Source organism: Leuciscus leuciscus (assembly GCF_965113295.1).
Source record: "Leuciscus leuciscus genome assembly, chromosome: 13".
Lineage (NCBI taxonomy): Eukaryota > Metazoa > Chordata > Actinopteri > Cypriniformes > Leuciscidae > Leuciscus > Leuciscus leuciscus.
In genome coordinates, this window is record NC_138737.1 from 23,266,323 (window position 1) to 23,278,900 (window position 12,578).

At 36.8% G+C, this 12,578-nt stretch overlaps 1 protein-coding gene across 2 annotated transcripts in view; it reads left to right on the top strand.

Moving 5' to 3' along the window:
* Positions 1-1,991: 1,991 nt before the first annotated feature.
* The window catches only part of LOC309512702 (transmembrane protein 132C), a 328,786-nt gene continuing 318,199 nt past the window's right edge, over positions 1,992-12,578 (top strand). The window contains exon 1 of one of the 2 annotated variants that reach the window (XM_082188408.1): positions 1,992-2,865. In XM_082188408.1, coding sequence (XP_082044534.1) covers positions 2,670-2,865 — 196 coding nt within the window. In that variant the 5' untranslated portion in view covers positions 1,992-2,669. Of the gene's footprint in view, positions 2,866-8,232; positions 8,452-12,578 lie in introns of those variants that run through there. The other variant, XM_082188409.1, reaches the window with a different exon arrangement.

Consider the following 12,578-nt stretch of genomic DNA (forward strand, 5'->3'; position numbering starts at 1 on the left):
CATTTTCGGACAAGTTAATGGCCAAGTTAATTGAGTAAATAATATCCCCCACTATGGCAATTAATAACAGACTATAGTAAACACATTTCCTAAATAGGCCTGTGACTATATCTTACATTTTATGAAATAGTACCATTATTTAAAAATAAAGTTTGCACTTTGTTACTATTATTAAAATCCTCTATTTCCTCTAATCTAGATCCAACTCCTCCCACCTTACATATAAGAGTTTAAAGGTTTACATAACATTACTTTATAGTATATATGGCCACCCCACTCTAGTTTTGTGTCCCATCTTGGCCACCCCAGTAAAAATGTCCTGGATACGCCACTGCATAGACGGTCATATTGACCGCACGGAATTTTGCGGTATTATTATAGGCTATACCAATATACACAACAATAAAATGTTGTTAAAAATACACTAAACATATTCAACAACAAATCATTTAAATGTAATGATATTCAGAACAGAACAAGAATGAAAAAATAACTATAAACAAGCTAAAATGAAATGCGTTATAAGCGAAAGTGAAAGTAAGCGGCGTTAGGCTCACGTAACTTTCTAATTAGAATCAAAATGTTTCAACATTTGCGATGTATTTGGATGGTAAACTATTTCTTTATTATAGGCTTTGTACTTCACTCACGTTCCAATATCGACGGAAAAAATCATCCTCTTCACATGCACAAAATGGTACGAATTGTAGGCTAGCCTACTAGGCTACAAACAGAGCAGTGGAATTTTTATGTTAGGTTGACTATTTTATTATTATATTTTATTGTGGCTATAATGAACAGGCTGCAATGTCAATTGCAATACTGGAATATGGTGTGTGTGTGCGTGTGTGTGTGTGTGTGTGTGTGTGTGTGTGTGTGTGTGTGTGTGTGTGTGTGTGTGTGTGTGTGTGTGTCGGCGGGCGCGACGCGATCGAGTGTAAACAAATATGGGCTACTCCGTCATTTTGTTCAGGACATCTACGGATATTATTTATTTATAAATGTATAATTAAACTTGTTTAAATGTACAGTTTGGTGTTGTTTTGTTTTTTAAAGACATATTAATACAATAAATGCATTAATCTCTCAATTGGGTATTTATCATTAAAGATATAGAGTTTGGAATATAGCGGTCAAAATGACCGCTTGCGGCAGTTCTAGTAGTTATGGAATTCTGGCACTTCTAGTGTTAAGCCATTTTCCTCACGGTCTGCTGGTTAGTCGTCACATTAAGGTAATTTCAGGTTTTAATATTTTTCATTGGACATATGCCCCCAGTTGTACATACAAGGCTTAGGTCCCAGACTAGAATGGATATTTTAGCTGTCTTAACTGAAAACAACTTGCACTGACATATCTTATATGTCACTGCCATTGTTTTGTCTCAAGATGCAAACCAGCAATGTTTTTTTTTTTTTGGTTTTTTTGGTTTTTTTTAGGCACGTTTATAAAAGCTACTTTAATGTCCTAATTAAACTAAGGCCTAATCCTGACTTAATCTAAACCCTGTCTGTAAAACCAAGCCATGGTCTCCTAAATGCAAGTAAAATCTGACCCACACACGTAAAGGCACATTGTTCCCGCAAGGGGTCGCTGTTGCTTTGCAGTGATTAGAATTTGATTATAAATGACCATATTTATTGTCACTTACAATCATCATCAAACATGTGTAAATGAACTTCTGCCATGCCACATTGATGTTTACTTACTTACAAATTTGGGAACAGAGACTACCATAAACTGCCTAGAACTTTTTCCTTAGTGTAACTTCTTCCCTCTAAAGCAATCTTGAGGGAAATCTTTAGACTGCTCCTGTAAACGCAGTTTTAAGTTTTGTAGTCTTAAAAATCTGAAATGTGTTATGATAGCTACTATGATGTTCAGGTGAAGCTTATTTGCACAGAAGCCTTGATGTGGATGGTGTGCCTCAGGTGATGCTTTAACCCTGCACCTCATTTTGGACTTGCCAGTGTCTTCGCTGGAGTGGAGAGGAGAGGTTGGCGCAGAAAAACCTCTTCAAACCCACATGCACTTATTTTTCAGCACATATTTGCTGGTAGTGTTTGTTTTCTGTAACGTTTTCGATTTTTTTTTTAATTAACACTAGAACGATATCCTGAGGAAGAAAATTTACCAAGTAATAACCTCTGCTGCTTATTTGGAGCGAGACCGAGGATATAGGAAGCGCAAATGGTGCAATCGTGCGCTTGAGCAACTTTTGGATGTGCGGGATGATTCCGCATTAGGATGTGAGAGCGGGTGAGGAGCAAACACGGATCCTGCCTTATGCGTCGCGCATCAGGGTAAAAAAAAGAAAAAAAAAGGAAAGAAAGAAATCCCACAGAAACGCCACCCACCCTGCTAGACTTTATTTAGACAAAAGTAGCCAAGGAACGGAAATTAAATTCACTCGCTGCTACTTAACACAAAAATACCGCAGACTGATCAGTTGGATACAGCGACGCATGGGAACATATTTTGGATGTGAGCAAAGCACAATATTTGTGGAGGATCTGTCGCGCAACGAGGAGCCAGAGTGGCATCCTCCGGGATCTTGACTGAGATAATAAATCAAATCTGATGCGTTACGGGATGTTCGGACACTCATGTCTTTTTGACCTGAAGAAAAGTAAACCGACCCCGGTGTGAACTGAAGAACATTATGATGAATGCGCCTGGATATCCTCCGAGAGCGATACTGGAACTTAATCGCGCAATTGTGTGATCATCTCTCCGCGCGCAAAGGGATCCCTTTTCACTTTCACTGCCCTTCCGAGCCATCCAGTAAGATGGAAGTTTCTCACAGGGGGAGATCAAACATGTTGCGTCTCCATACTCTGCATTTCATTGTAATGCTGCTCAGAGGTAAGTTAAAGAGATGGGTTCTGCGCGTTTTTCCAGATGCACCTACTTGCTGAATGAGATCTCCCTATCAACTTTAGATCGTGGAGTGAATTTCATAGTTTAAATCTAAACTCTCTACTATGGGTTCTGCATCGTATCGGTTGAACTCGATGTGTCGTATTGTGAATGTGCGACAAGAAGGGGAACCTCACCGTAACGAGCGCGACATCACAGCCACTGACTCACACCATTTGTGCTGCAGCTGGAGATTAGCGATGTCCGATTCGAGAACGAATCATTCTTTTGAGTCGAATCTTTTTAATGATTCATTTGAATTAGTTCATGAAACCTGTCTCAGTCGTTCCGAGTGGTCACCAAGCTAAAAAACTGAATTCACTCATTGAATCGAGAATCTATTCCTGACATCGTAATCATTCAAATCGTAAATCGCCTTTTGATGAACTGATATTAATATGGTTCACCCAAAAATAAAAATAAATAAAACACTATTTACTCACCCTCAAGTTGTTCCAAGCCCATAAGTTTCTTTCTTCTGATGAACACAAAATAAGATATTTTGAAGAATGTCGGTAATCAAACAGTTGACGAGAACCATCAACAGTTTTGTCAATTAGGAGCATGGCGCGAGCATGAGATCATTTAAAGATTAACTTCTTAGTTGGGCATATGTCTTTGTGTAGTTTCGAATGGAATTTGCTCAATATTTTATACCTGCCTACTGCTTGATTAGAACGTTTTACAGCCCTTAAAAATTCATGCCGGTTAGTGTACCACTTGGCAATTACGCCATGATGAAAAAGAAGCGTTAAATCGTTTTAAAAAACAAACAAACTGTTCGTAAAAAACTGATTTGCTGAAAAGAGTCAGACCACGCACACGCACACACACACACACACACGCGCGCACGCCCACACGCACACTTGTACATCTTTGTGATTACATTCATTGACACAATGCAATCTGTAGCTTCTTACCCTAACCCTAACCTTAACCTAATTATAACCTTATCCCTAAAACCAGGTCCTGACCTTCAAACAGGCCTTTATAGGTGTCTCAGAAAGTGAGGACCGGCCAAAATGTCCTCACTTTACTCTCTTGGTCCTCACTCCGATGGTCTAAAACTCAGACTGGTCCTCACAAAGATGGTTACTCACACACACACATGATGTTTTATATTTATGGAAAACTCTGAGTTTGGCCCAAATTCCGAGAGCGGAGCCCTCCCCGGACAGCACGCCAAATTCGCATAATCTTTGCTCTGTTCAATATGATGTAAGTGTGAACTCGTGAAACACGCACACACACACACACACACACACACACACACACACACACACACAGTCGTTCTCCACTGGTACTGTAGTGAATCCACACAGTACACACACACCACAGTTTTTTTCACTGTTGTTCTCCACTGGTAGCTTTTCATTCACTCATCATTTGAAGCAGGCTACATTCAGAAGTTCAGTGGTCAAGCAAAGCTGTGTGTATGGTTTGGATAAATTGCAGAATTTGATTTTGTTGTTATGAGGAAAGCTCCACTAAACTAAAAGAAATACAGCAAATAACAACTATGCTCAGATTTTGCATGGTTTCCATTTATCATTGTAGAAAGCACATGATCTTTTTCTGTTTGTAAATAAGCATTGTCTCTGTGTCATTTAGCCTCGGTCATTTAGTGAGGGAGGGCAACACTGTGTCCTTTCACAGCTTTCCGTCTGGATGTTTTAGCGCTGTGGTTCACTACACGGGGGGGAATTCAGGTAAATCAAGTCACGTTTGACATTTAAAAAGAATGTTGTTTGATTTACCTGAATTTACCTTGGTTTGTCTGTTGAAACGCTGTTGAAATGTGTTCATTATGAAAGAGGCCTATGATCGGGGGAAACACGGGGTCACGGTAGAGCGTCTAATTACTCTCCTCATTAAATATAAAGTAGGCCTACTCTGAATAAGCTGGCATTTGGTCTTCATATTAGACAGACAGAATAAGACGAACCTCTAAATGAAAAAGGCCAGTGTTTTCTCTCTGTATTCATCTTTCAACCTCCTTTCTTGCTCTATTTTGTTCTCTCTCTATCTTTGGCCTTCCTCCTCCTCCTTCTGTACCTCAGTGGTGTAGTCTTGCATGAGAACATGTAGTAGTTAGCGCTGAAATGACCTTGGCATTAACCGGGTCTTTGAGCTTGATGTTCAGCAGGCCCACACATTACTCAGACTATTGTTTTAAACTTTGAGAAAAATAAGTGGATTGTTTCATTATTAGGCTGGAGAGGTGTATGCACATTCTGGAACAGCACACTGTTGCTGAAGTGAAAATAATCAATGTTGAATACGTTTTTAAAGAGTGCTCTTAAACTAAAGTGAAATACTGTAGAGAGTTAGATTATATGAACTAGAAATGCATTAATATTTAAATTATGATACTGCTATAAGCTGATCGTTATTTTCTGATAAATGGGACATGCAATTGCAGACTACATTAAAAACAAAACACTAAAATCTAAAATGAATGGTTTATGAATGGAAATTTTTATATAATTGTTTTATACATTTTTTAGAATACCTATAACACTATTATTAAATTATTTGTTTTTAAAGATTAACTTCAATAACAGTGAGTTTTAGATGAAAGCAAAAGTAATTAAATTCTTTCCCTGCCATTGACAGAATTTTCCGTCATTTATGACAACGCTTCCCCTCGCACGTCCTGATTTTGCAGGGTTAGACATGTTCCTGGGTCAACATATTTTGTTGATCCTGGAACAACATTCCTGTCCGAAAATTGTATGCTAAGCATATCCCTACCATTAAATCTAACCCTACCCATTAGTTATCCCTAAAAACAAGGGGAAATGATGAATTACAGTGATGTAGAAGCACCTTGTAAGCCTAAACTTGACATAAACTGTAAGTTTGTCCCTCAAATCTGATGGGTTGATTGGAATGTTGATCCAGGAACATGTTCCCCTTGGTGAAATCATACCTTTCCCGCCATTGACGGAATTTTCCGTCAATCCATGTTTTTACTGTTATACGGTAATGGGTGCGTTATTATGCATTTTCTGAAATAGTACATAATCTAAGGATCCAAAAACAAGTGAAGCAGACGCAGAAACAAGCGATAAGCATTGCTTATGCACACGTGAAATAACGTGATCATCAAACATTAAACAGCGTATAAATCAAAACTGCCTCATGTTACCGAATGGAATGTCAACCCAGGAAGAGGTATTGGACTGTGAAGCTTCTTTCTTTTCACATATTGTATGTTCAGGTATTCATAACAAAAAATATTCTGGAGGCCATAAAAGTTCTGTGAAAATTATAATAAAATAAAATAAAATAAAAACGCTGGCGGGGAAAGAGTTAAATGTAAAAATAGGCGAAAGTGAGGATGCATAATAACATTTTCATTATTAACAGATAGGATACATTAAAAAATCTCAAATATCCAATAATCAAATACATTACCAATATATTGTTCATCCCTAATTTGTACCCAGGGTTGTGCACAGGAGGAGTCATGTGTATTACAACAGTCACTATTGTGTGTACAAAGCTTCCTTAGGGCAGATTGTCACCCCATTCAGCTAAATGACTTTAAAACTCAATATGAACTGAAACATTTGATGTGTTATGTCACAACAGAGTAATTACACCCAGCATTGTGTCTTAGAAATGTTGAAATTGAGATCAACTCTCAAAAAAGAACATGTCAAGGCCATGAGTTCATTTGTTCAAGAGCTGCTGTGGTAAATGAAGACTGTTTGACTTTAACATCTTAATTGAATTTCTATTGTGTTTCCACAAGGGCTTTCCCATGTCATGAACAAAATCTTTCTGTAGACATTCAGAAAGAATAACTGCGATGTCAAACACGAAATGGCCTGTAAATTATGCCACTTCTCTTTCTCTCAACCATCACGATTTCAACGATGACATCTAGATAAAAAGCCATTTTCTCAGACCTTTAATAGAGTGCATTTATCGTGATGGACCTGTTTGCTTAGAGAAGTTTTGAGTTACAGTAGTACATCATCTACTGTACTTATTATGCCACCTTGTACTTTGTGCTGACCTTAAAAGGCAAAGTAAAGAGGGTTTTTTTGTGCTAAAAGGTTAGCAGTTTTCACAGTTGAATGACTTTTAAAAATGTTATTTCTAATATTCAAGAATAGGTGTAAAAGAAACGTTTTTTTGTCTCAGTCTCAATGAAAAGGAAAGAGTTTACTCCTTTTGTAGGAGTCCTGGTGTCTGACGCATAAAACCTTCCGTGGTCTAATGCAAAATGGTTAATGTTTGGAGACCATGCATGTAAATATTACAGTATATACACCACACTGTGCATGGTGCATTTTATAAATCTTAGTTTTGTGAATGATTATGCATTCGCATTCACAAGCTTTTTTTGGCCATGTGATCAAATATCGCAAAATAATGATAAAGGGGTCATAAACCAATCTTTTGAATATTATCTTATATGTGGCCTTTTGTCTACTTTACATGAAATAATTCAGAAAAAAAAAAGAATAACATTATCCAGGCTTCTGGTCTCTCGTATTTGTGTTTCTATTTAAAGAGAGTATACTGAATGGTAGCAAGTTACCATTACTGTAATGCAGAAATGCATAACAATAGCATAATCTTAAAGTACTAATTTAACATAAAAAGATTTCAAAGACAATAATATGTGTGCAAGAGAAGTACAGGCTCTATATAATGCAGGGAAAAACCTCCCTGAAATCCCTGTTGTCAACTTGTTTCAAATAAAGCTTGCACTATGTATGAGCTTGTCACTTTCTTCACATTTGAACTGTCTTGGAAGGGCCAGAGTCGAGGTCACTGATGCATTTGGGGTCCAGACCAAATGGTGTTTGGTGTTAAACTTTTTTTTCGGTGAACATTGTATATTGTATAGTAAAATGAAGTTGAAGAAAATAGAAAAAGTGAAGGGAATATGATCAGGAATAGCCAGATTCAAACAGTTTAGTTTGAAATTTACAGATTCAATTATTTCGCACATTTCTGGAAGCTTTCCCAACAAAAAAGCCAACCATGTAGTTTGAGCTTTTCGGTTTCCATCAATACCACAAGACACAAAGCAGTAATCCTGTGTGAACCAAGACCACCTCACAGCTGTTCTGAGTATTTTCTGTTATTTATTGCTGATAGGGAATTCATTCTCCATTAGTGCCTGCAGGGCGCAAGCAGTTGTTTATGCCATTCAGTTTTACTCAGAAAAAAAAAAAAATGTTTGGATTGTGACTTGTGCATTTAGTGGAACATTCAATTCACTAGTTTGCATAATTGCAAACTTTATCAGGTCAAGTTTATATTTTTCCAATGACGTGTGGACAGGAGGATCTGAAAGGAGGCTTATAAACCAGATTATTCTACAGCCTTCAAAAACTCATACTTTGTCCTTTTGCTTTCTCTCTTTTAAATAGATGGAACATGTAACAAGGACACATCAAAATAAAGTATTACCAATTATTTTATTGCAGTTTTTGTTAACAGTGTCACAACATTTTTCTGAAAATTTCAAGAGGAAATGCTCACTTGACATCAACTTCAGTATTTAGTGTAAGTAGATTTGTTTTCTAAACTCTAAACTTTTTTTTAGTTACACTTTATTTTAATGGCCCCACTTTAGACATTCTACTAACTATACATAACTCCAACTCAGAGTATTAGTAGACTGTTAGGTTCAGGTTAGTAGAATGAGTTGAAACGTAATAGCCAAGTTACTTACTGTATAGTCAGTAGAATGTCTTTTGGGGGACCATCAAAATAAAAATGCATTGGTAGACTAGACTATTAGTGTATATTTACTATTGAACTAATTATCAGTAGTAACATATACATCATTTAAATACTAATTTAAGTATCGAATGCACAAAATTGATTGGAGTGCAAACAAAACATACTTTTTTGAATGTCAAAGTCAGCACAGCAGTAGTATTTTAATATATAACTTGTTCACTCAGATAATATCATGTATACCGATAATGCACTCACTCTTCTGAGAGCAATTTTCTACTATGTTTGAAGAGTACTGAAGCATGTAAGCTGTAGTTTTATACACCGAAAAGCATGTTCAGTGGTTAAGCGTTTGTCTCACCTGGGACCAAAACCAGCCATCCTGCTTAGGCTGCCTCATTACCCTAGAGCTGCTCTACTGCCCACCGAGATTACTGGACTACTGGGAGAGATTTCAACATTAAATGCATTTCATGAACACCGACATACAATGCGCAGTTGACTAAAAACTCTCAATTGTGTTTCAAGCTTAATGGCTGATTATTTAGTTAAATGCAGAGGTTGATTTATTTTGTTAGCTTTATTCAGACTGTTGTCCAGCTGTGGAAGCTTATAATTATGAATTTTTATCCTACAATTTGGACTTTTTTCTTGCAAATGCAAGTGTATATGTCACAATTCTGAATTTATAACTCACAATTACCAGTTTTCTCACAGTTTTTTTTTTTTTTTTTTTGCGAGGAAAAAAGATAAACAGTTTTAATTCTGTGGTGGAAAAAAAAGCTTCCATATACAGCAATACTTTTAAAGGAACACGCCAACTTTTTGAGACTTTAGCTCATTCACCGTATCCCCCAGAGTTAGATAAGTCCATACATACCCTTTTCATCTCCATGCATGCTGTAACTCTGTCTGACGCACCCACCGCTAGCCTAGCTTAACACAAAGACTGGAGGTAAACGGCTCCAGCTAGCATATATGCTCCCGATAAGTGACAAAATAACGCCAACATTTTCCTATTTACATGTTGTGATTTGTATAGTCACAGCGTGTGCAAATAACAAGGTCACATGAGACACAGCCATCTTCTAACTGTATACATACTGGGAACTCCGCAGAAGTAGCAGTGCTTCGCCTTCTGAGAATATAGTTCCCAGTATGTATACAGTTAGAAGATGGCTGTGTCTCATGTGACCTTGTTATTTGCACAGGCTGTGACTATACAAATCACAACATGTAAATAGGAAAATGTTGGCGTTATTTTGTCACTTATTGGGAGCAGTGTGCTAGCTGGAGCCGTTTACCTCCAGTCTTTGTGCTAAGCTAGGCTAGCGGTGGGTGCGTCAGACAGAGTTACGGCACGCACGGAGATGAAAAGGGTATGTATGGACATATCTAACTCTGGGGGATAGGTGAATAAGCTAAAGTCCCAAAAAGTTGCCGTATTCCTTTAACCATGAAGTTGATTTCTTCATTGATCTTGCTGTCCCTGTTGTGATCTTTTTTTTGTTAAAAACAAAACTCTTTTTTGTTGCTGTTGTGTAATATTCTCAAGAGAAATGTGGTGGTTAAAGAAGAAAGAATAGCAAATGAAGTTATTTTAAAAGCACCCCAGAGGAAAGAGATGCAGTAATTACACAAAGACTTGCATTATATCCCACAAGGATAAACATTAAATATCAGCGTTTCTTCTGCCGAGGTCAGGTTGTTTAAGGTGAAGTGTAGAGATACCAACTGCAATTGCAAAAATAACTACATTTTTTAATTTTCTAAAGAAAATTCCTCTGGTGCTGAACGTATTTGTTTTGTGGGTAGTTGCCAGGGTGTTGCTGAGTGGTTGTTCACGATGTGGATGGTTGGGTTACTGTTTTGAAAAAATACCTAACCCTTGAGCAATGGTATACATGTCCACTGGTGCGAAGTGAGCAGACATGAGCAGACATACTGAATTCATTCTCTATTGAAGCTGAGCGCCAGGCTCACACGGGGGATTGTGGGATTGACAGCAGAGCAGTGCAAGCGGTGACAGCATGAAAAAGTTGCTCAAATGCTCACATCATATTACTATAATTTTGGGGACATCAACCTCCCTAGCTTTTATTCTCAGCACAGTCACATTAAGATGGAATAGGAGGAAGTATTTTACCTTTTAAATTGGTATATAGTGTAATTTTTCTTAAAATGCAATCTCACCGTAAATGTTACGCTTGGGAGAGTGTGAATTTCATCCTGTTGCTTCTAGAATTGCTGGCTCAAAACAGTTTGGAGAATAAATAAAGCGGGTTTATATTGGAATAGTAATTTAATCCCTGTGCAGGAGAATTTGCCAATTCAACTGCTTTCAAGTCTTTTCCTAATACCGATTCAGGGAGGCATTTACAGAAAATTATAGTCAATTACCATCAATTAAACTCCCTTCACCTCACCAAAAAGGTTATCTCTTGATTCAATGCTGAATGTTAAGGCCACACATACAGTAAGGTTGTTTTTCAGTTATTGCTGCTTATTGTTATAATGTTTTTGCGACAGGTTGACAGGCGATGTAGCGTTATGTCATTTTTAGGGATGTGGCGATAAAAGATGGATTTGTTACCTGAAAAGTCTTGCCTGTTACTTCCTTGGGTGTAAAGTAACGGTACACAAAAATGACAGGTTTCTTGGTTCGGTATGTTTTCGGTACAGCAGGAGGGGGAAAAAAACATATTTGCTTCTTTTTTATTAATCCATGTACTTAACAAACACACTCTTTGTACTGCAGTTCATGGTGCTGTCGTAAATAGAAGTGCTTACACCTTTGGATGCAAAATACTTTAGCAAAATGTTCTGTATATTTTAGTTAGAATTATTGTGCTTCCATTTTATTATTTGACTTGAATAAAACCAGTTAATTTAGATGTTATCACATGAATCACGTTTTAGGTGTTCAGTTTTATTTTATTTTTACAGCACAGTACAGTATTGATTCCTCTGTTATTCACTACTGAAGAATTCACCCTTTAATTAGCAGTGTGATGAACTGTATCTGTTTGATACCATTACAAGTGGTACAAGTGATTTCTCATTAAACATTAATAAGATGCATTCATTTGCTCACCCTGAAAGGACAAGCAGAATTTAAATTGGTAAAGAACAAAAGGGCTTCATTTGCTTTTTTCCCCCTCAATATTTTGACCACTAACAAGAAAACACAGGTTTTTGATGTTTTGTATTTACCTTTTATTTACATTAATTGGATTGCCTGTGACTGTAGCTCATTATGGTAATATGACCTACTTAGTCACGTCAATTTGCTTGTTTTGAGTTTAAGGATATTTAAATGCAATGTTTTATTAATGAATAACATATTTGTAAACATTTATCTAAATTTTTCTCTTCGCCATGTACTAGTATGGCATTAGTGTTTCATGATTTTTAGTCTTGCTTTCTAAATGCATTTTTTTTAAATTTTAGGTATTTTAAATAACTATTTATTTAGGCTCATTCTCAGGAAACTGTGGCAATTGTGACTTATTGGTGTCCCCATAACTTGTTACTGAAATTAACAGGTTACTAAACGTAGTGACATTATTTAGATAGAGACTCACAGATAATTGTAATTCTGTTTTATAGAATACAACTGTCTTTCAAGGTAAATTGAAATTAAGATCAAGTCCTGATTTCACTGTATTGTTTTAAAAAAACAATGCTTTACAGCTTCTTTTAAGAAAACTGAAAATTGTATCCCTCATTTTCTGTTGTACATGTGACATGTCCCCCTTCATAAATAGGATAAATAATGCTTTGATATTTCTGGGATCATATTGGGGGATGTGACAACATACAAGTAAAAGTAACTTGGCCTCGCTAAATTCAATATTTACTCAATATATACGCCGGCGTGACCTTTCAACGTGATGACGTAGTTCCCTGTCCGTTTGTTGATCAGCTCAATCCGAACTATTGAAGGTAAA